The 24,797-nt window shown below is 37.3% G+C and overlaps 1 protein-coding gene across 4 annotated transcripts in view; it reads left to right on the plus strand.

The window, feature by feature from the left end:
* Positions 1-24,797, plus strand: part of MYO1B (myosin IB) — a 114,723-nt gene that overhangs the window by 84,405 nt on the left and 5,521 nt on the right. Inside the window, exons 15-30 of one of the 4 annotated variants that reach the window (XM_052791739.1) lie at positions 1,288-1,350; positions 2,004-2,204; positions 4,269-4,495; positions 4,665-4,865; positions 6,147-6,240; positions 6,689-6,838; positions 9,002-9,070; positions 10,763-10,849; positions 11,147-11,233; positions 13,959-14,045; positions 17,162-17,236; positions 17,649-17,783; positions 18,687-18,793; positions 21,859-21,991; positions 23,545-23,697; positions 24,623-24,750. In XM_052791739.1, coding sequence (XP_052647699.1) covers positions 1,288-1,350; positions 2,004-2,204; positions 4,269-4,495; positions 4,665-4,865; positions 6,147-6,240; positions 6,689-6,838; positions 9,002-9,070; positions 10,763-10,849; positions 11,147-11,233; positions 13,959-14,045; positions 17,162-17,236; positions 17,649-17,783; positions 18,687-18,793; positions 21,859-21,991; positions 23,545-23,697; positions 24,623-24,750 — 1,997 coding nt within the window. The remainder of the gene's footprint in view (positions 1-1,287; positions 1,351-2,003; positions 2,205-4,268; positions 4,496-4,664; positions 4,866-6,146; positions 6,241-6,688; positions 6,839-9,001; positions 9,071-10,762; positions 10,850-11,146; positions 11,234-13,958; positions 14,046-17,161; positions 17,237-17,648; positions 17,784-18,686; positions 18,794-21,858; positions 21,992-23,544; positions 23,698-24,622; positions 24,751-24,797) is intronic. The other 3 variants (XM_052791741.1, XM_052791740.1, XM_052791742.1) reach the window with 3 other exon arrangements.

Genomic DNA, 24,797 nt, shown 5'->3' on the forward strand with positions numbered 1-24,797 from the left:
TTTCACATTATGAGTTCTTCAGGTAAAAACCAGACCCAGCTCTCTTTCATTAGCAACAATGACTGGCAGTTCTGAGCAAGGGCTAATTCATTTATTAGAAGACTAATACCACTTTCTGGTATTAGTGCCATTACCCTACAGCCTGTGTTTTGGATTACACAGTAGTGTCTGGGATACACCCCAACAGCGGCCGCAGCTAATCCTGTTGCAAAAAGGAATTGGGTGGGTAAAACAATAGTGTGCAAGATGAAAGAAACTGCAAATAGATTTTTGGTTCTAGTTTGCTTTCAGTTAAGTATTGAAGGGAGCTGTGTGAGCTTTATGGGTAAATTTAAGATGTGCTTTGGAGCCCACACTCTGGTGTTTGATGTTATTCTGTGAGTGAACATCAAGTTAAAGCTTTAATAGGTTTTAGCAGTACTCCCCATGATACACAGAGCTCAGACAAAACACCAGCTCACAGCTGTAGAAACTGGCATACACTGTCTACTCAAATTGGTTAATACCATTTTGCTGTATAAACATTTTAAAAAATTAAATAAAGTTCCTGCCTTATAATCCTGAGGATAATATGAAGTTTGGGCATGTCTTTTTGCATTCAGTGGTGAAACTCTTCATTACTGCAGTTTGGTTCTTGAATGATATTTCAAATGCTCTGAAAAAAACTAAACTGTAAGAAGCACCACAGAAAGCAAATTAAGAATAAAAGTAATATTTTCTTTTTCCTGTCCTTTGCCCTACCAGTGTTACCTCTTGATGCATTGGCATCTCATCCTGGAAATTTTGAAAAAAATTAGGATATTAGGAATATCTGAACAACAGCCAGACTCTGGATTTTTCAGATGGTCTCATCTAAATTTAGCCATCTTTCTTCCTCTCATTTAAAAAAACCCAACAACTAAGAGCTTAGAAATTTTGATCTCAGATGCTTGCAGTGAAATGGGCTTATTTCCTTATAACCAGTGGGAGCGTGGGCAGAGCGGTGCTGGGGCGGGTGGGTGGCGGGAGGAGCCTGGCAGGGGGCCAGGGGAGTGCATGGGAAGCTGACACGGGTGGGGGAAAGGAATGGAGAACGAGTTTGGCAGCCGGTCAAGGACAGTCATTTTGCACAGATAATGTTAGTAGTAGGTGATTGCATTTCTTTCTTAGTAAATAAAATATTGGTAAGCATATAGAATTAAATTTGAAAGTAGTATCTTAGTTAACTGGAATATAATTTAAATTGCCTAGAGGAAAAGCTCCCTCAATTATTTTCCTGTTCATACATTTATTTATGTTTTCTTACAGGGGATTGAATGGACTCATATTGAGTATTTCAACAATGCTATAATTTGTGACCTAATAGAAAATGTAAGTTATATCCAAGAATCTCTCTGAATAATTTTTTTAGTGCATGGATTGAATTTAACTGTTAAGTTCGTCCGCATCCTCATGCACTTTGATTTTATAAAACAAGCCACTCATTGTATTAGTCATCTCATTTTGTATGGTAAAAGTTTATTTTACTAAAAAAATATTTTTTTTTATGAGGCTATATGTTACTTTGTTAGAAATGTTCAGCAGCACCTACGGGGGAAAAAAAACCCAACCCCCAAAAAACCTCCCAAAAACCCAAACCAAAACCCAACAAACCAAACAACACTTAAATGTTTACATTTAGTGCTGTGTTCTATAGCAGACAGGTTTTACCATTAGCATAAAATATGTGCTGGTTTTACCCTTAAACTGGGTACTTTCAGTTAAATTGGAGTTTCTACAGTCTGAGTAAATGACATGAAATTCCAACATGAAGTTCAAGATTCAGATCTCAGAAGCAGTCTTTCAAAAACGTGGATACTAAAAGTCTGTTGGAAAGGGGGGTGATGAAAAGAGCCAAGCTTTGAGATGGCTTGAAGAATGGTTTCTGGGTAGCAGAAGTGAAACAAGAGAGAGCAGTCTCCTTTTTATGCCTAGATGGAAGTGTGATGGAAACAAACACTAAACCTCTTGTCTTGAAACTTCAGAACCAAACTGGAATCCTGGCCATGCTAGACGAAGAATGCCTGAGACCAGGAACTGTTACCGATGACACCTTTTTAGAAAAACTGAACCAAGTCTGTGCCACTCACCAGCACTTTGAAAGCAGGATGAGCAAGTGCTCCCGGTTCCTCAATGACACCTCCTTGCCTCACAGCTGCTTCAGGATTCAACATTACGCTGGCAAGGTACCTGGTGAAGCAAGGGAGTACGTGGGGAGGCTCCTTTGTCCATTAAATGATGTTACAGTAATGGAGAGGAATTGCTTGAGTTAATAGTTAATCAAAGAATCCAGACCTGTGTTAATCATTTTCATCCTAAGCCTAAGATTTGTGATTTGGGCTGGAAGGTTTTCAGAGATCATGCTGCTCTAGCTGAAATCAAGAGCAGTTCTCCTTTCATCAGAGGAGAAAGATGTCCCACGTGCTTTGGTGGTGAACTACTTGTGCTGCTAGGTCTCTGGAAATACAACGTTGTTTAGAATGACAGAAATTCACACATATTTGAAGGCAGGATATTTTGGAAAACATGTTTTTTGCAACTGAACTAGCTGAAGTCCTCAGTCATGTTGATGAGAAAGTGGAGGTTTTGTACATTTGAAGGCACTGAGTTTATTTTGACAGTCTGTGTGTTTAAACAGATGGAAGAGAAAGCTATACAGAGGACTTGCAAATGGTTTGCTTTTTAGAACATAAGCAGTATGAATAAATACAAGTCTGATAGTTTTTGATGTGTAATTCAGTATGACTTTATTAATGAAAATCAAAATAATTAATTTTGTAAAAAGAAGACAATTTTTAAAAAAAATTAAAAGTAAATGTAGGGGTTAAAACTATACCTCTTGTTTGAAGCTGCTGCACTGTTAATTTCACAGAGGAAAAAATATTTGGAAAGTGTTTCATTTTCCTAGAACTGTGTAATACTTCCCTAGTTTTTAGCATTTTCTCAGTCTTACAATTTTGAATAGCTCAATAATTTGCTTATTCAAAATAGTGCTGGAAATGTCATACTTTCAGCCTTTGAGGCAGCCCTTTGTTAACTTTGTTATGTTTTTGCCAAGAAGATTTTGTAATTGGATATAATCTATCACGGATTAATTCTTAGATATTTCTTTGGTTGTCAAAAGTCAAAGCGAGTTGAAAATACCCCCGGTACTTTGAGAAACTGCAAACAGATTGTGTCTTAGCAGACAGTGAGGGTCTTCGATTGTTACTGGCATTCATTTACCCAGCAGAGCAATCAGTGAATTCTTCCTATTTTGGGACAAATGTTGTTTTTCCATCCTCAGCTGAGAACATTGTGATCTAATCACTGGACAACAAAAGTTTGACTCTCCTTTTATGAAATACAAGCAAGTTCATATGAACAGTTTTTTCAGCGGTGGCATTTACCACACCTGTCAGAAACAGAAACATGCACTCCAAAGAAAAATGCTGCCTGAGTTCCCAGTCGCTTGCTGTTGTGTAAAATATGGCTATGTCAGTATTAGTTTTATTCAATATTCTGTGTACATAGTACATACCTACACAGAACTGAGAAATCGTGAAGCTGAAGAATCTGTATTACCAGCCGGATGACTTGTCACAATTAATCAAACTAAATTCCCTACCCTTAAAAATTAAAAAAGCCAGTAGCAATCTGATATCTACATGAAGTTCCCTTGGATGCCTCCTGGGTCTCCAGCTGCAGGTCAGAGCTTTGCATTCATGCTTCTTGTTGTTGGACTGTTTTCCTGGTAAAAGTCCTTTAAAATAACAGTCCCCTGAGGACTGCACAGATAGCTGCTTGCTGCTGCACTATCAAGAGGTGATATTTCATATCTTGTTTTAGTTAGGCAAATAACATAAGCATTAGTACTTTGAAGGGAAAGGGTATTTTTGCTGTTGTCATTCAAAAGAGAGGGAGAAAACTTTTTGTCAGCCAAAAAAAGATTGTTTTGGAGTATTGGCAAGTGGTGGTGTATCAGAGTTGTCACAGAAGAACAGTTTTTTTTCATTTTAGAAACCAGAACTGATCAGCACAAGGAACTGTTAGCAGTGTGAGGAAAATGCATGTTTCTCAGGTAGCGTGTTCGCAGAAATTTTATCCAACAAAAAGTCTTCCAAATGTCAAGTTTAAAACGAGAGCTGAAATGTCTTTTGTTTGTTTTGGATAGTGAGAAAGAAGGAGAAATCAATTTCTTGGGTCAGTTTTGAACTGGCCTATGTTATAGTTCAAAACATGCTCTGATGAGACTCTTCTGTATTGTTCAGGTTATGTACCAGGTGGAAGGATTCGTTGACAAAAATAATGATCTTCTGTACCGTGACCTCTCCCAGGCCATGTGGAAGGCCAATCATTCTCTTATTAAAGCGTTGTTCCCAGAAGGTAACCCCGCTAAGATCAATCTAAAGAGACCACCAACAGCAGGTTCACAGTTCAAGGCTTCAGTTGCTACCCTGATGAAAAATCTTCAGACAAAAAATCCAAACTATATCAGGTAAATTACCCTGTGGCAAAGCTTTGGTGAATTTATGTTTGGCGAAGTTAAAAAAAAATATCTTTATATACAAGGGTAAACTATTGAAATCTATGGTTCAAACTCACAATAATTGTTGTTGACACGTACAGGGCTGCAAACAAGTGTCCCTGTTCGCTTCCCTTTCCAGATGCATCAAACCAAATGACAAAAAGGCTGCACACATTTTCAATGATGCCCTGGTGTGCCACCAGATCCGCTACCTTGGTCTTCTCGAGAACGTCCGGGTCAGAAGGGCAGGTTACGCATTCAGGCAGGCGTACGAGCCTTGCCTGGAAAGGTACAAAATGTTGTGTAAGCAGACATGGCCCCACTGGAGAGGGCCAGCCAGGTAGGAAAACATCAGTATTCTTACCTGTCCTGTTCCAATGATTGAAATTATTATCTTCCACATGTTCTGATTTTTTTAAGTGTTTTTTTTTTTTTTTAATTTAATGAGCTCTAAAGTATTTTAGAAGTAAATTAAAAAGTAGGCCAGTGTGGCTCAAGTGTTTTACCTGTATGTTGCTCCTTAGCATCTCGTTCCAGATTTTGGATGCGTTCATTCACTGGGAAACCTATACTTTTCAGTAGGCTAAAAATTACAGTTCCTTGGCAAAGGAGATTACTTTAGTGATGAACTAGTCCACTTAATGGAAAAGATTTGCATGTGAGCAAGGAGAGCACATAGTTTCTAGAATATATTGTAGCCTTTACTGATTTGGGCCTGAAAGAAAGGGAGAGAGAGAGAGAGAGAGAGAAATACTGGAGTGGAATAAAAATGACTAAGAGGTCTGGAATGATCAGGAGGACGCTTATCTTTAATAACCAACTTTCAAAGTGTATGAACACCCAATTCTTTGAAGACAGTCATGTGAACTTCCTCTGTCCTTTCAGGAATAATTTTACATAATGATTGGTGAACAACTATGAGATAATAACTCTTGCAAATCAATTGTATTAAATATATAATTTTAAATTGCATAGGATTCACATGTATTTTTAAAGATAACGTCTTGGGTAGGCGAATGAGCTTCTCTTAATTCTTTTTACACATGGCCACCAATAGCATGATTTAAATTTCTTTCATAATAGATTAATATCTTTAGCTACAATTTAAATCTTTAGGTTATCAAGATAATGGTAGAAGTGCAGTATTGATAACGGTAGCATTGTTACAATCATCACAAAGATCTGGGCAATTGCTGTCTTTTCTTCTTTGTTGACATTTATAAAATGCAGTTGGTAGAATGTGGAACATTAGCATTTGTCAAACTCATCAATCTTTGTTCCACATTTTGACGTTAGTGTGAGAGCCCTTTTTAGTTTCTTTTTTTTGTTTAAGTAAAATCATTATAGACGTAAGAGGAAAAAATAGGCCGTTGCTGATGCTGTTAAGTAGAATTGCTCTTTTTTCATCAAATTATTTTTAATCTTTACAGTGATTATTCTTGCCTTTAGCTAAATAACCATTGAGTAAATGAGTTAGGTTTTCAATCTTCTTATGTCAAGTGCTATTTAAGAATTTAAAATATGCTTTCATATACTTTCCATAAATTAATCTGTGAATATGTAAACTAAGAAGTTTTAGAGCTGCGGGTCCTGTTTGTTAAACTCGTTCACTTCTTATTAGGGCTGGAGTAGAGGTACTGTTTAATGAATTGGAAATCCCCGAAGAAGAATTTTCATTTGGTAGATCAAAGATATTCATCCGCAACCCAAGAACAGTAAGTGAGAAATGTCTTCTGCAAAATCAAGCCATCTTTCATGAGGATAGCCTGTTATGAACTGCATAATTCACTAGGTGGTTACTACAGATTTTTCTAGATACAGTGCTTTGATATATTGCTGTGTAATACAGCATTTAAAAAGGCACTTTTTAGTGTTAGACCTGTTAAAATTGGTGTGAATCAAGACTCTACACAATAGCTGTCAGCCTGAATTTAATGTAACTTCTGTGCACGGACTTGTGACAGTGTGTCTGCCACAAACCTTGTTGATGTATCTGCCTATAGCTCTGGAGGTGAATAAACCAAAAGGTGTCTGAAGGGGGACTTGAATAAAGGAGAGATTCCTCTTACAATAGCTGTGCTTATAGGGTTTTTTCTGGTCTCTTCTCCCCTGCTGTTTTTCTTCCAATGTCAAATAAAACCCTAAAAAACTTCACACCCCCAGCTCTTCAAACTAGAAGATCTGAGAAAGCAGCGGTTGGAGGACTTGGCTACTCTCATTGAGAAGATTTATAGAGGTTGGAAGTGCCGCATGCGCTTCTTGTTAATGAAAAAAAGCCAGATTGTGATTGCTTCCTGGTACAGGAGATATGCAGTAAGACACTATCCTTTACTAAATGGGGGGTTCTTTTCATTGTTTAATACATATTTTCATATAACCTTGATGTGATATTTGATAGAAACTTCATACGATATTTTTCCTTGATATGTGTGGAGAAATATTGAAAAAAATCGATTTTATGTTAGTGTTTAAGTACCAATAATGTGAATAAAGAAAATTTAGTTTTCTGTAGACCACTATTAAGTGTTTACATTGTGCTTGTGCTTAAATAATTAAAAAGCTCACCAGAGTCCTTTAGGATTTTGTGGCCCAGTTGGGAAGAGTCTTTTTCATTCAGCTAAAATGCTGTGCTGCCTGGCCCTTACAGAGCTTTCAAAACATATGGTTAATGTGTAAAAAATGTTCAGTAATATACATGTGGAATTCAGTCATTCCTAAGGCTTTTTGTATGTTTGCCTTATTTGGAACCTTTGTATCTGAGCCTCAAGAATGCTGCTTGGGAGGATCGCAGGGATCTATTTTAATTATAGCTCAGAAGAGTCGTAGTTCAGTATTGTTGTCGATACAGTTCTAAAATAGTTTCAAATCTGTAGATTGGGTATTCTGTATCATGAACGGAACAGTACTGTAATATGACTCTCTCATGTCTTTTCATCACTTAGTAAATAACATTGACTTATGATAAAAAAAGATTTATTGTTTTTGAGTTTTAAAACAATTCTTAAACATCTCAGCTGCATTTCGTTATTGTGTGCCTATCGGAAAGCTTGATAAAATGTATCATACAGAAAGAAAGCATCATCTTAAAGTGCAAGTTGCAGAATTGACAATCACTCTTTTTCAGTAGACAAGCACTTCTGTTTATCATCTTGAAAGCCATTAGTGTTTGGTTCAGTTATCGTGGATAATTAGAGAGAAGTATAGATCATTTGGAAAAGTATGAATAAGTGGTCTTTTACTGTAAAAACCCCTCTCGCTGAACTTCTGTGATTGAATGCACCGTTTCTACAAACAGCATCTTTACAGAATTGCATTGTGCCCATACGGCTTCATCATGATCTCATACAATCTTAATGAAATAAAAATGGAGTTACCACAGCTAGATTGGCACAACTTTTAATGTAAAGAAATGAAAACAAATACGTGACCAAGTTCACATCATTGATTTCTTAACTGTATACCTTTATTGGTGAGACATGGTAGCAGTTGTCTTTGAATGCAGGATGAAGTCATAGCAAGACCCTCAGAATTACTTACGGGTGACGATAGAGAGATTTCCTCAGCCTCTTCATGTAGATGGAGGGCACCATTCTCCCAACCCAAAATAACTGTTAATGCAGTGTGATTTGGAAGGCTTCATAAGGAATCCCTTGCATGAACAAAGCTTTTTGACAACTCTTTGTGCTGGAGGCTTGGCTAAAGGATCTGCAGACACTTGCCTGTCTGTTCCCTTGCAAAGCATGACGGATGTCAGTCATGGCATGAATGTGGCCTAGAGGGCATTCTCTCTAGCTTGCTCGCAGAGATGTTCACTGCAACTGAGTTGGCTGAGTGTGAAGTCTAAAAGCCTTGTCGCAAAGTCTGTCAACTGTTGTTCACTTAGTATTATACTAACCACTGGTCTACTGGAGAACTGAGCTTTTTAGGAGGAAAATGCTCTGCTGTCCAGGAAATTTATTGTTCAAACTGGCATACTTGGATAAGATTCCAGCATGTCATTCAGGAATCCATGGGTTTTCTTTTTTCCTGTTCCTAAGTTATCATCAGCATTTGGTATTAGAAGGGGATTGTGGGTAATAGAAACAGCGCAAGTATTATGAAAAGATGGTAAAAAGCTTAGCCAACAAACCTGAGCATTTGTGATGGTTTGTATGCTACTCTGTTGGTGGGAAAGACAAATAAAGCTGTTACTGTTAGTATTTAATCCGTGTCACTTTTGTGCTGCTGACCATGAACTTAGTGTTTCTGTAAACAGAGAGTGACATTGTCCATGCAGCATTGTTGATGTGCTTTATTTCCCCTTGAGTTGAACACAGAATCTACACTCTGATGTGCTTGATCAAAAATTGTTCACTTTTTACATTTAATGCTTGTATCCTTAATCATATTTTCAAATGTTAGTAATGAAAATTTTATTATGCAATACTTTACAGTTGCAATATTCTGTTCTAAGCATCACATTTATTTCCAATACAGCAACAAAAAAAGTATCAGAAGATAAAGAGTTCGGCTATTATAGTACAGTCTTACATCAGAGGATGGAAGGTGAGTTTCCCGTCACTGTGGCTATGTGTGCATCGTGAGGTAGGGAGCAGGTCAGAAAATACACTCCAAGGGCACTGAGCCTCCCAACTTTCATGCCTTCTGTCCATTGAGCTGTGGCTGTGCCGTAGCTGTTGTTAAATGCTCATGTTTGCCGTGGAAGAGGTGAGTTTGGGATATCTGCATGTAGCCTGGGCTATAAATCCCCGCAAATGGTGCAAGTGGAAGGCTGGGACCACACTAAACTGCTGGGTTATCCTTGGGCCGTCTTCTGCCAGAGAATTTGCAGAGAGGTGCCCTCTTTATGTGGGCTGGAGTATGAATGAGCGAGTCTGGTGTTCAGAGCAGACCTAGGTACGTGCTAACCAGGCAGCCTGGCAGCTCCAGAGCAGGATGGTCCAGGACTCTGTCACTGGGCTTATGAAAACTGTAACGTTGGACGGATTTGGAAGAAGTAAGTTGTGGTCGGCAGTTATTTTACGGTTAACAGGATTCTCAAAGAATGAACAAAATTGAAAGCAGGCTTAAAATAAAGAGTTTGGGTCACCTGGGCAGTATGATACTTGGGTTAAGTCTTCAATTCTCCGTGTGCTAAGCAGAGGGGTGAAAGTGTACTGTACTCAACTTGTGTTGAGCAAGTACATTATCACTGTTTGCTTGTCCTCTGCCTCGGTTTGCTACAACTTTGTTTCTTCTGAGAGGTTTGTACTTTGTGAAGGGATAATCCTGCAGCCATAGTAGAGACTTCAGGGGTGATTCTGTAATAAGAGGTAAAAATTAGGTTAATGGCTCAATGAAAGCATCCACAGTGCTTAAAGCAACTACTGCTGTCTAGCTTCAGAAAAAATGTCCCTGGGCTCCTTGTTTTCTTATTAACCTTTCTCCACCCCACTAAATGTGCCTTTCTCCTCTATTTAGGGAAGAGAGAACTGCCTTTAATTCTGGAGTCAGTTCCCTTCCTGTCAGACAGTGAAGGAAGGGGCTGCAGTTACTAGCTATAGGTGTTAGCAGCCCTCTCCTGCCCAGAAGGTTTTAAAGTTTGCCAGCAATAGGCTAGCATAATTTGATTTTACTATTTTTTGTGATTTTTTTTTTACTTTGTCCTTATTATTTTGTTTAAATGAGTTAAAAATATCCTTTCAGTCTAATTATTGATGTACTGTCTTTTCCCATGAGGATTATTTGAAGAAAATTGGGTAAAAGCATCATCTCGCCTTGAGTTATGGTTTTCTGTTTGTCATTGGAGAGCATGCTCTTTTGTGGTAGCACTGCCACGGATAAAAGCCTGGTATGACAGCAGCCTTTAGTGTGATCTAAAGCCTGGCAATTTACTTGTGATTTATTCTTTATTGCAGTCTAAATGGATAAGACACATACTGTGTGGAGGAAAAGTATTGTTGCCATTGTACACACAAACATATACATACCTCAGGTGAAGCAGCAAATCTGGGAGAAAAATGAACGTTGAACTAAGATCCCCTGAACTGCCAGTCCCAAGCTCTCCCTTGTGCACAGAATCTTCCCTAGAACATCAAATGTTAGCCTGCATAGCATTTATGAATTTATTTGCTTGGGGATTTGGAGGCATTGTTTTTTCATTTTGCCTGGATTTATAGGTTGCAATGCCTTAGTTTAAAATCATTAAGAAATTATGGTTATTTTTTGGAATAAAATAATATTTTCAATTGTTCACAGGCTCGGAAACTTCTTCGGGAACTTAAGCATCAGAAGCGTTGTAATGAGGCTGCCACAATAATTGCCGCTTACTGGCATGGTACCCAGGTAAGAAGATGGCAACAAATTGTGCACTTAATTGTCTCTACATAGAATGAAGAAGGCCCTTCAGAATAAAGTTATCTGGGAATATTTTCAGTGCCTTAAACTGCTGTTTTGTTTTGGGTTTTTTTTCTCTTTGCTGCTAACATGTTTTAGCTGGTGCAGTCTGGGAAGCTGGGACACGCTTTAATATTTGCTGTTTGTAGTGACTGGTTTCTTTCTTTCTTTCTTGCACCATTGGGAACTTGCAGTAACCTTTTCTTTCCTAAGCTTTTCTATATCCCATTTTCAAATGCATCACAGGCGCGAAGGGAACTGAGACGACTGAAGGAGGAGGCTAGAAATAAACATGCTATTGCTGTTATTTGGGCTTACTGGCTTGGATATAAGGTACTTCATGCACATATCACATGCTCCCCTTCATTACCCAACAATATCAACGTTTAATCAGTAGTAAATAGTGCAAATTAATGACTAATACAATTGACTCTAAAATAATAGAGCATGATCATTGATTCCTTCCATTTCCATTCATGCCACACTTAATAAATCTGACAACATTCTGTATGTCAGTTTTTTGTAGAGTAGGAAATTCTTTGCATGGCAACCAAGTAGTGATTTGCACTAACAAGCCATTAGACTAGATTAAAGATGACTAGAGACAGTATTCTCAAATTAGGCAATGCATTTAACTGCATCTAAAAATGCAAAGCATGGTTTGCAGGGGGAGATAAGGTTGGGGTTTTCTGGTGTGTGGGTTCCCCCCCCCCCCCCCCCCAAGTGCTTTCAGTGACACTATTAGTGATCCAATTGAGATTTTTACCAGGCTGTATATTCTGCACCCTGGACAGTCTTTATTTACAAGTTCAAACCAATGCTATTAGGTTTTACTAAATTCTAGTTTTAATTGATTTTCTGGTTGTGATTTGAACCAGTAAGAAAATTTCAGTAAGTACAAGTAAAGCACGGTTTTATGACCTGATCTTTTAGCAGAAAATCATGTTAGTTTGCAATTTTAAACTTACAGCCCTAGAAAAATCCCAGGAATTCCAGCATCAGCTGTTTGTTTTCAGAAGCAAAGTCCCACTGAAAGATTCTTGCTAATCCCCAGCCTGCAATTGTGGGTTATGTGAACATTTGAAATGCTGTTCGCTAGAGGCCAAAAATGTACTGGTTTCAATTAATAAATTTGTAATTTAGTTGAAAACCATATTCAGTAAATATATTAAGTTTAAAACATTTTCCAGTTATTATTTTGGTGGGGGGGGGGGGGTGGTGTTGTCAGAACACCTTGTCAACTAGATGGGAGAAATGTGCTCAAATTACATCTGGAGTATAATGCTGAGTTTGACCTTTGCTATTCTGATATAAATCTATTAGAAATCTAATGAAATGGCAGCCCTGGGAATCCAAACAAATATGTACAGAATTTCCGTCATACTAGAGCGACTTTGGAACTTTTCAGTTTTAGCTTGATATTTAGGTAGCTATGTAATTTGACAGATGCACTGTTTCCTCTACATTTGTTTAAATGCAATACATTGATAATTTATTTTATTTTTAACCAGAGTTCCTTTCACCAAAAAAATTGCTCAGTCCTGCAGAAGTGATATTTACTTTCCTAGGTTTAAGATGTTCTTTAGAATTAAAAAGGACATGTCCAGAAAGTGGATGCAATAGTGTTAACTGTGTTAGAGCTCCTCATTTAAATATTATAGTAGATTTGGTTAATTTTTAACATGTTTTAGTAGTTATTTTTATCAATTGACTCATAGGAAGAAACTTCATTAAAAACTGCCTCCTTATTCCTTAAATATAAATAATCTAAATATAAAAATATATATATCTAAAGATAATAATCTGAACTGAATTAAGATTAAAAAAAGGAATTGCAGTATCTGATAAGAGATAAAACTTGTCATTGGTGTGTTGTTTTATCTTTTCCCAGGGGAATGTTTAAAACAAAAGTTTCTGAAAGTTATCATCAGAGAGTGCTTGCTTTACCAATTTAAAAAAAAAAAAAAAAAAGCTATGGAACTCAAGTACTCAGTTTCCTTCCCGTTCACAAGACAGACAAATACTTAGCTTTGCAGAGTCCTTGTTTTTACACTGCTGTATAGTAGGAGCTTTTGTTCCAAGCGGATGACTGAAAACATATTCTTTGAGAGCCTACATCTAACAGAAATTAACCTTTCTAGCTACATCAGAAAAGTGTAACTGGCACAAGCTGGAACTGCTGTTGCACAAGTCTGTTTGACAACATATAACTTGACAACTGCAGATATGTGGCTAGAGCTGCTGTGAGTGATCCTATAATACTGGAACTCTTCGTTTTACTTGACTTTTATCGTCAGATAACTGAATAACAAATGTACTGGTATCTCCGAAAATGTGCGATTCTGTTAAGTTGCCCACACATGCCTTTGTGTTTAGAATACTTTGCAAATTGCTTTCCTAAAATGGGAATGACTGATGAAATGTAGGTAGGTGCTGATGTCTTTGTACATGAGGAAGGCACTAGGTTTGGGGGCTTTACCCCTTCATTCCATAAAGACAGACATAATACCAGGCTGGAGAAATTTTTTTTAAGTACATAAAGATCAAAATAAAAAATAATCTCCAGAATAAAAGCCCTCAATACAGTGTCGGTAATTCATCATTACATACATAGTTTGAGAGTTGATTCTATTCTGCCCAGGCACTTGCCAGTGAAAGAAGTAGATAGTGAGATTTTAGTAAGTCTTGATTTTTATACGTGCCATTTTGATGATGCAACTGCAGGCAAAGTTCTCCATTAGAATCAAGTTACAAGATACTTACCACAGATTGCGAGGTGTGCACTGAAGAGAAGGTGGAAACACTGATAGTGAATAACGGGGCTGACAAAATTCTTATCTGTACGTGCCACTTAAGCAGCAGTGGAGGCTTTTTTGACCTCCTGTGTTGCTTCATACCAATTCACGCTGACACGTTGGGTTTTAAAGGTTAAACGCTGTTCTTCCATCTTTCTGTATCTTGATTGTAAGTTGGCTGTTCTATTTGGGAGAAGCCTTTTCCTGGTCGTTGTGCTATCTGCATCGGGCTGTCTCTTTTGTTCACTATCTAAACCTTTTAGGCTCGAAGGGAATTGAAACGCTTGAAGGAGGAGGCTAGGCGTAAGCATGCTGTTGCAGTCATTTGGGCTTACTGGCTTGGACTGAAGGTACTTTCTCAAACACTCCCATCTGTCAACATGAACTCAGTAAAGCGTGGGCTTTATCTTACTATCTTACTAACAGTTAATAAACAAGCAGTTACGTGGGCTCACTGGTAGGGATGATTTTTACACAGAATTACATTGCTTAATTTTGTCATGGACTTTACTGAAAAATTCATAAGCTGAAAATGCCTCATTTACAGCAATATTTAGGCGTGAGGTGTTTTTTGTCATATCAGGAATTTCAGTTTTCAAGTGAAAGACAAATGTCAGATTAAAGGGACTCTATTACAGCTGTTGACTTAAAAACCTGACCTGCGTTGGCAAAGATCCTATCCAGAAAGATTACAAGGATGTATTTTCTTATTGTGACCTCTGCTTGTTTGAATGGGAAGTAGGGCGGAGCTGTTTGACTCTGCTGCTCACGTTAGACCCTCGACCCCAGTGTCGAGGGCACGGCATAAAGCCAATGATAACGTCCTGTTGCTTCCATCAAGCTTTTTTAGGGCATGGCACTGCATACAGTTACCTATGGCTGGTGGCAGCCATGAATTCCCAGAAAAACTGAGATGTACAAGAGTCTTGTTTTCTGTCCCTTGCTTTCAAGGACTGGTTGGCAAAAGAAAACACATTTGTAATCTGGAAAAATGTAGTTCTGCTCTGTAAATAGACTATGAAAATGGCATCTTGAGATGTTTCAGATCTGTGCCCAAACGATTTACGTAACACAGTTTTCAAACAGTTTTACAGATACAGTCCTGAAGAATTGCAGAAATCTGAATCAGTTTTGTTTGGCTGGGTGTCACTTTTGTTAATAGGGCATATTGTAGACTACAGAAGTATAAAAGGGAACGATTTGCTTGATAATGCAGAGTAAAGCCCAGCTTTCTTATTCTCATACTTATTCTAACAATGATGAAGTGGGGAAAAATAGTTACAAAACATATAATTATATATAATTAATGTATATTATGTATATAAAAAAAATCCGTTACAATACATACATGGAAACCAGAGCTGGAAATGCAAAGGAGCCATTTTAAGAAGTCGTTCTGCAGATCAGAATCACACTTTAGGTAACTACTGCCAAAGTGGGTCTGTTTTTATGATTTTAAACCAAGAATATGTCCCTCCTGAGAACTCAGAGGCTGTTTTATATCAAACAGTGGCATTTAAATGAAAACTGATGAATCCAAAACCTTTAAGGCACATTACAGCAGGAATATGTTTCTGCCTGTCTGTGGTGTGGTTTTTCAATGTATTTTTTAAATAGTGTAAGTGGCACTTCCATCTCACCTGAAATACGCAGATTTTTCTGAATAAGAACAGAGTCTGTGATTCCAATATATCACTGTTACCACAGGCAATCCTCATTTGTCTGATGGCAAAGTATTTTCACCCATGGCATATGGAGGTGAAGATTTAAAGTTGATAAAAGTGATCAAGATTAAATCATTAATTCTTGAGTCTGTCTTTTTTCTTTTTTTTTTTTGATTGTATGATAAGTAGATTTTAATAGCATTTGTGGTACTTCCCAGATTTAGGCTTTTCTGGAACAGCTTGCATTTCTCAGTGCTTGCTTTGCAGCTTCCCTGCAGCGCCAATAGGATGTGTGGGTGTATATTAGTCCCTTTGTTCCAAATTAATTTGCACACCTTGCAGCTCACAAAGAATAACACAAAGCAACATTATTAAAGAGAGTCTATGAGAATGTGGTGAGATTTGGGGATGATTGTGGTTGGAGTGGCTTTGAGTGTGTTGATTTCCATCCCTGAATAATAAATAAAGGATGTACACTAATATAGAGCACTAAACCTTACAGAAAATCAGTGAATAAGAACTCTAATAATTTTTCTTACAAAGTGAGGAGGAAAAAATTATGTGCTATATTTGCTTAGAATGAAGGCAGCTGAATGCCCATTTATCTGTGGGGGTTTTTTAATTCTGGAATGGTGACAGATTCTTGCTTTCAAAATGTTGGTTTATCTTAAAATGAACAACACTCAGTATGGGGCAGAAGGTGTGCCAGGATAAGCCAAACAAACTTTTTCTTGTAAGTTGATGTGGGTTTTTCCTCTATGGGTTTCCCTTTATTTTCTGGTTACAGTGAACTCAGCAACACATAACGAGTTAGCTAAAACCAGTAAATTTGCTCTGGGGTAAATTATGCAAAGCCATGATGTTTTCCCTGGTTTTTGCTCAAAACTTTTAACAGGTGTGTTGCAGGCTGTGCCAAAGTTTGAAAGAAGTTGAGAGATGTTTCAGCTAACTTGACGTGAGCCTGGGCTTCCATACAACTGCAGACCAGTTGTGCTCTCTCTCAGATTGGGTTTTCTGAGGGGGAGAGTTTAGGTACTATGCTAATTAGCACAGAGAGAAATATCAAGGGCAAAACAAGTACTCTGAAACTTGCATTTACAAGCGCATATAAAAAATTAGTATCACCTGCAAAAATGGTTCTTGATTACTTTTTTTTTTTTTTTAAATATAAATTTTAGGAGCAAATATCAAGCTTGCTGACATTAAGAACCTTTGTGTTGATTCTCTGCTCTTATCAAATACCAAAAACTTATTTTCCTTTTGGAATGAAGACTGCTTGTGTGAAAAGACATGTATAAGTCTGCTCTGAAAAAAAAAAAAAATCACTTTTTTATTATAGTAAACTCTGTGTATTAGGAATCTTAAAGGGGAAAAATCAGAAACAGTTCATCAGTTAACTGTGTAATATCAGTTCAGTGTTGCTTCAGACACAATAAAATATGTGTTACTGATGATACCTTACTATTTCCAGTCCAATTTTTTGCAAAAGCCTGTGAAGATGGATTCGTGCTGTGAATTCAACAATATTTGAGTATCTTGCCTTTTCAGAGGAGAGTATTTAGAAGTCTGTGTTAAATTTGCAAATGACTGTACTCAGGTCATCTGAGGTAACTTTCTGACCGCTTGGTCCACAGTCTGGCTCATATATTTTAAATGTACCCAGTTCATGTTCCTATTCCAGGGAACACTTTGCATGTTAGTATGCTTTTTTAGTATTTTCTGTCATAGAGCTTTATAAAAGAGTACCTGTGGAAACAAATTCATTCTTTGTATTCACTGTGAGGGTTTGTTTAACTTTTCAGGTCCGTAGAGAGTACAGGAAATTCTTCAGAGCCAATGCTGGAAGAAAAATTTATGAATTTACCCTTCAGAGACTTGTATGTATATATCCATACAAAGCACATGTACATTTTCTGTGTTTTAAATTTTTGTTTTCTAGCAAAAGTAACAGCTGTATTATGGCCTTGATAGTCTTTGTAAGGAAACGTCCACGCTAAGCATATGGAAAATTGACAACTTAAATATTCTGATGTGGTAAAGAAAGGATAGTAATAGTGTTTTGGAGGTGTGAGAATGGCTCTAACTAAGCATTTGCCACACTTGTGTGATACCTAAATCTGCATTTCTCTCTATATTTGGCTTTTTAAATCCATATTCAGGTTTATTAAAACTGAGAGTTGCAGTATGGTAACTGTGCTTTTAATCATAGAGCATCTGCTTTTCCTTGCTTATTTCAATAACTCTGGTATGGGAACATTAATAAAACATCTTGCTTCAATTTTATCACAGATGCAAAAATACTTCCTGGAAATGAAGAATAAGATGCCTTCTTTATCACCAATAGATAAAAACTGGCCAGCAAGACCTTACCTATTCTTGGATTCAACTCACAAGGAATTAAAGAGGATTTTCCATTTGTGGAGGGTAGGACACATTCTGGTCCAGTCTGTACAGAACTTCATCACATGATTTTCAGTAGTGTTCATGAAGAGCGTATTTTTAGGATGTATTTCTTCCTGTTCCAGCCGGGATCATTTTATTTCTTTGGAAGAAGTATGTCTTTTGATCATTGTCTTTGGCCTGCAAGGGGTATAACTATCCTGCCTACTCCTTTCTGGAGCTAGGCAGAGAGGATTGCTTCCTGCCATCAGCTTTTAACTTAATACTAAAGCAGTATGCCTGTTGCCTGTTAATTGTTAGCTTATAATACTTGTGTCCATGGCCAGGACTGGGACTAGCTCTTAGACCAACATTGGAAGTACTGGGTGGAATTTTTTACTCATGAACTGTGGTTAGCTGAAATTTGGTTTGGATCTCTGGATGGAGAGAACGGCGAGAATCTGTCTAAGTGCTGATGAGACGTTTTACTGATCTTGTGGGCTATGTTTTCTGTGACTTGTCAAGGAACAGTTTTTCTTTCTGAGCCTGCAAAATTCATCCTCTCAGCTGTGTTTTGTTGTTTCTCTGCTTACGTAAACTTCCACAATCATGGAACTATACATATGTTTCTGTGAACCTTTTTAGCAGTCTTCCAGTGACTGGTATCTGATAGATTAAGCTCATGTTCAAATGCGACATGCTTAAATGAGATGTTTTAGATACTGGTTTTGGTGTAATTCAGAAGTATCTAGAATGGATGAGGAGAAAAACACCTCTGCTGTTTGTTACTGTGCTACAGTGGCATGTAGGATGGAGCTGAGTCACTTCAGAAGTATACAAAGAATGTGCATCTTGAGCAATAAGCAAACATTAGTCTGTGTTGCTGCTGCTTCAAATCAGATTTGGAAGGAGAATTTTTTTGTTTGTTTAATCTGTCATGTTTTGTAGTGTAAAAAGTACAGAGACCAGTTCACAGATCAGCAGAAGCTTATATATGAAGAAAAACTGGAAGCAAGTGAACTTTTCAAGGACAAGAAGGCTTTATATCCAGCCAGGTAATGACTTATTCTGCTGCTTTTAGTGTACAATAAATTCAGCATCCTTACATAGATTTAGGAAACTAAGCAAGATTTTGCTTTTTATCTTAAGCAGGAAAGTGCATTTTCCTTGTTTGACAATGTCCCTCCATCGTTTTACTTTTACAATCCTGGAAATTGACCTCAGTTTGCTTCTAACTTAGATGTTGTTGCAGCCACTAATCCTGTGATACTGAGCACTTCTGCCCAGAAGCCATGATGTTTTGTTGTTCTAACCACCCATGACCCGTTCACATCGTAAAAGTTCGGAGAACTTGTAGAAGGGAATAACTCTCACCCTTTACCCTAGTTTCCGTCACGCTGGTTCCTGCAACCAATAAACGTAGAGTGAACTGAAAGGCTGTCAGTGACAATGTCACTCCCAGATGAGGCGTGCCAGGGAGCTCTCCTATGTTCAAACTTAGTACGTTCAGCGTAATGCTCTAACGTGAAGACTAGGTAATTTAAGAGTTAGATACATTGGTATACATCTTTTTGAAGGGGTACTTAAGAAAAAAAAATTAAGAAGTTCAATTCCATTTTAGATTTTTTAAATTTTTTTTTTTAATTGGAGACTTTTTAAAAATGTGAAATCTCTGCAAATAAGTTTTCTGGTCTCTCAGATTATCGAGTTCTTAAAAACTGATAAATTCTTATCATTGCTATCTGCAGAGCTAACATGACTCAAGAAAGTGCAGTAGTATCTAATTTTACCTAAGGAATGCACTTTTTTTTTCATGCAATAAAACAAATAAGGACAAAATAGAGATCTGATGTCCTTGAAAGAAGTTGAATTGAACTTTTAATGTAAATATGAGCTTAGAAATTGTGTTATTCTTGAAAACAAAGGTCTTGTCCATCTCAGGAGAGTTTTCTTTTAGAAGCCATAGTTTGAGCTGAGCAGGAGCAAGGCACTGTAAAGTGAGAAGCAAGGTTCAGTAGAGGGAGGAACAGGAATCTGCAAGAGTTGATGAGAGCAGTTCCATGCATGGGCAAGCTCTGCCTGATTGTTTGTGTGTGTTATTGGTTTTGGTTTATGTCATTTTTTATTGAGACATTTCCTTTTTCCCTGGAATGGGCTCAGTATATGTTTCTTTTTCTTCCCTTCCGTAGATCACTTATTTAATGGCTGTATATGTTAGCTTGTGGTTTGTTCCTTATTTGCTTTGGGATGTCTTTTTATGCTGCTGGGAAAAGAGAAAGATGCTTCCTTTGGACTTTTCTAGGAGCAAGCAGGTTTTTTTGCTTTGAGTCAGTTTACATCTGATCAGTGTAGAGCTCTTTGGGAAGGAAGGATTTTTATTTATATCCTTGGTTTGGTACTTTTTACACCAAGACTGAACAATGAAATTGTATACAGCAAAATGTATATCTAAGTTACTTTTATTCTTAAGTGATATATGTGATAGAGGGTAACTGTTGATTCATTTCAGTTTTAGCTTGTAAGTCGTCATTGTTTAATTAGGGACAAAGTCCACAGGGAATCTACTGTTTTGGTGACTATGGTTTCATAATACTAATTAATAAAAACAAAAAAAATCAAAGCTCCAACATGGTAGAAAGTTAGAATGGTTTCCCCACCCTGCACTCATTTAGAAACATTTCCATCTCTTTTTGTCTTGTATTCAGAGCTGATTAGCTCCTGTTGGGGTTTTTTTATTGGCCTAGGGGTGGAGGAAATTACTGTATAAAGTTTCTGATTAGTTAGTATGATAATGATTCATAGGATGTGGCTAATTTTCTGTGTATAATACAATTATTTAAGAATAGAGAGGGATGTCTTGTGAGTACTAAAATACCAGTACCCTTCCTTTTCTCTCCCATCTCCCTGTGTGCCAGAGATGCAATTGCAAAGATAGTGCTATTCCACATAATATATTGGCTCCTCTTGGGCTCTCGTCTTGGCAAAGCTTTGCATTTAGTACTTTGACTGTAATTTAATCAAAGTGATTAGTTAAAGTGACTTCCAAACAAAGCAAGCAGCAACTGTATTCACCAATTCTTAACTGATAGCGAAGCTCTTACTGTATAACCCTGAGGTGGATAAAGATGGGTGATTGGCAAGCGCAACAAGTCTTGACGAAGAGCTGGTACACACTTAACAAACAACAGGAGGTCTTGAAGGCAAGTTCTTGTCTGTCACTCTGAAATACTGCGAAAGAGCAGAGGTGTCAGTCCTACTGAAGTTTTATTTCCTGTTTTCACAGAGACTGTTATTGGGTGATTTTAAATCAAAATTTATTGCATATGCAAGGATGTACTTGTGTCTGATATCCATAACAATTTGGCCCATTTAATTGGAAAATGTTTCCAGAGCAAGGAAAAAAAAAATCCTTTTACCGTCTTTGGTGATAAATTTCTCTTTATTCACCATCACTGTGCTGTTAATGTATACAAACAAGATTCTGTGTCTAATACCGTTTCTTACCACTCCTCCTCCTCCTCCTCCTCCTTTCTCCTTTCTCCTTTCCCCCAGGATAGTGTACTGGGAGATATATATCCATACTACTCTGTAGCAATTCCCAAGTTATTTTCAGCTGACGTAGTATGCCTGCACACCGCAGATTAATGCCGACACCACTGCACTGAGTGAATGGTGGTACCAACCTGAAGAGTCTTGGGGCAGAGGGCAGGGCATGGCAGTTTTCTGCTTCTCAGCAAGATGGAGGACAATTACACTGCATAAACAAACACCGTGTTAAGAGCCCTGTCTGCATTCAGTTACGTATTGTTCTAGTTATTCTGTTAGACAACAGCAAATTATTTTGCATTGCTGTTTTTTAAAACAGTTAGAAATTGTGAGTAGAGGTTTCTGGGTTGTTTAGAGCATTCTTTCACTAAAAATGAAGCAGCAAATGACTTTACCTGGCAGAGAATGTATCAAACCTTAAGGAAGCTTCTGGCAGTACAGAGTCATTGAAAAAGGTATTTGGTGCATGTCCTGGCTCCATGAAGCCTGAAGCAGAACATGACGGCTTCAGGAGGTTTGCTTTTTCCCTAGATTCATATTTAACTTGTGTTTCCCTTGTCTTTTTGTTGGGCAGTGTTGGGCAGCCGTTCCAAGGGGCTTACTTGGAAATCAGCAAGAACCCTAAGTATAAAAAACTTAAAGATGCTGTGGATGAAAAGATCATTATTGCAGAAGTTGTGAATAAGATCAATAGAGCTAATGGGAAGGTAATAAAATGGAATTGCTTATCCAGAAGGGTAGATCATTTTTGTTGTAAATAAACTGAGGGGGAGACTTCGTTTCGGTCATGTAATAGTCTGCGGACTTTAAAAAATGCCCTTTTTTCAAGGGCAAGATTGGGAATGTTGGGTTTATGTAAATCGGTGATTTTAAACACCTGTTTTAAATTTACGTAAAGATTACTAAAATCTTGTTTGGGTTTGTAGTTTTCAGTGACTTTTCCAAACAAAAACAGCATCTCATCAACTGGTAACAGACTGTATTGATTCACAACTAAATGTAGTCTCTGTACCAAACTTAGATCTTCTATTTGCCAGTTGAAGAAAATAAATAGAGAATATTGTTCTTGTTCAAGTAGTTAGAAAACTTAACCTTTCAAGGTTCACACTGTCGTTCAAGCTCCTGATTATCACATATTATTATGTTTTAAAATTGTGAGTGGCATACTCTGCTAGCTTTGCCTGTCTTCTGATTGATATCAAAAGCTTTTTGGAATGAAGAGACAAGTTTCTTGTATCATTTGAATAAAGCTGTTAAATATGCTAGGTACTTTTTATTCTGCCAACACAGAACTTGTTTTGCATTTAAATTATACTTATTAAAACAGGAAGTATTATCCTCCCTTAGTAAATGTAATTGTTTTCACCATATCTGTCTAAATATTAGAAGTAGTAGATGTCATTTATGCATTTGTAGGAGTGAAATTAGGTTGCCTGTTGTTGATGCCAAGTTAATTTTCCGGTTTAGAAGAAACTAATTAAATGAAGACAATATCTTTCTTGTACTTGCATAGTCTACAGCTGTCAAGATTTAAAAACAAAACAAACAAAAAATTAATAATGAGCTATGGTTCTATGTGCTTAAGACAGCTACTTCTTAATGATAATAGTTAAGATTTTATTATTTAAAATTTTACAGGAGAGAAAGCTATATGTAGATTAAGTTCTTGTTTCTCTTTCTTACTATTTTCTAAGGTGAATTTAAGAACACGTAATCATGCTTTAAAAATATTTGTCATTTGAAAATATGAAAGTTTATCCTCCTAAAGAATAATTCCAATAGGTAAAGGGAGGAGAACATAACACTGAAAATACCTACGTGATTTGTGTTGTTTTGCAACACAGTTTTGGTGAATAACAGTAAATAGTGAGGCTTAACCCTGAATTAGCTATCACTGGAAAGGTATATTGGTTTTCCTGGGGATTGACAGAGCATGAGAAATGAGGTTATCCTGATTTGCATAGTTTCTGAGTTTCAGTTTCTGATTTTTGTAACTGTAAGCTAGTAATTAAAGGAACTGTTTATACGTAAGCATTATGTGCCAAAATGAGCTAAGCTTTTCAATCTATAATTAGACACATAAATAAATTTGACCTGATTTTAACTGATCTGCAGCTTTTACTGAACATCAAGTGTTTATGTTTACTAATGTGGGCCAAGCTTATTAACTCTATGAACTGCTTGTAGTCTTAGTAGGTGCTCAATAAAGACCAGTTCTCTCTTTATGTAGATAATGGTTTGCATTTTTGTATTTTCACAGGCTACATCCAGGATTTTCTTATTAACCAAAAATAACGTTCTTCTTGCGGATCAAAAATCTGGGAATATCAAGTCAGAGGTTCCACTGGGAGATGTTACCAAAGTGTCCATGAGCTCCCAAAATGATGGCTTCTTTGCGGTGCACCTCAAGGAGGTTGGTTACAACTTTATAATACAATAATATGACTGTTTTACATGCAATGATATAAAAATTGTTTATTCATTATCTTGTAGCATTAATTTGTAGTGGTTAGCCTGTAGGTTTAGAATTTTATTGAACTTTGCCATATCTGCAAAAACTTTGATTTAAAACTACTGAAGTCAGATGAGAACAGGTACTACATTATGAACGATCATTTACTCGTGAAAATCAGACTTCATATATTTCACTGCAGCCTCTTCAGGATTGGAGTTTTCCGTTTGTAATGTGGGCCTGTGATCTGGTTCAGATACCTTGTGGCAGGGTTTTCCTTTTTAGCTGCTCATATAGTTCTTCCTGACACTCAGGCAGAATATTTCTCTCTTCTTTATGGGCTGCCAAGAAATCCATGTTATGGCACAGCTAATTTGGTTCTGAAGAACTTAGTTCAGTGCTATATTTGCTTCACTGCATTGTCAGCATTGCTCTGCTGAAATCATTAAGCTGTCATTTGTATTCTAGCTTAAACGGAGTTGAAGAACGTCATATATAGTGTCTTTTCATACTGACCACCTTCATCCTAATACTGGTGTTGGTAATTGGTTTCTGTTCCTTTCTGAAAATATTGTAAGCTTGCTGCGATATAGCCAGAAGAGGGATACAGAAACACTACAGTATTGTAGGACAAATGAAGGTGACCCTCCTTTAGGGTCAGAAGGGCTTTTTAACTTTCTCAACAGGTTTGTAGTTGATTCGAGAGTGAATTGCATTTTGATCTTATGCACTGCACTGCATCCCTGTTTAATTTACAAGACAAAAGACTGTTGTTTAATTGCACTGGGAAGAGAAGACTCCTTGTAAAATCTCCTGCTTAGCTGGCATTTAATATTTTTCATATTCTAGGTTTTGGTAGCCCTAACTACTTTCCGTTCTGTTTCAGGGGTCAGGAGCAGCTGGTAAAGGAGATTTCCTGCTCAGCAGCGATCACCTTATTGAAATGGCCACTAAACTTTACCGTACTACTCTCAGCCAAACCAAGCAGAAGCTCAACATTGAGATATCTGATGAGTATGTTTCTTGTTTGCTTAAAAGTGCATTTCCTTCAGTGCAACATG

The sequence above is a fragment of the Harpia harpyja genome, chromosome 7 (assembly GCF_026419915.1).
Source record: "Harpia harpyja isolate bHarHar1 chromosome 7, bHarHar1 primary haplotype, whole genome shotgun sequence".
Lineage (NCBI taxonomy): Eukaryota > Metazoa > Chordata > Aves > Accipitriformes > Accipitridae > Harpia > Harpia harpyja.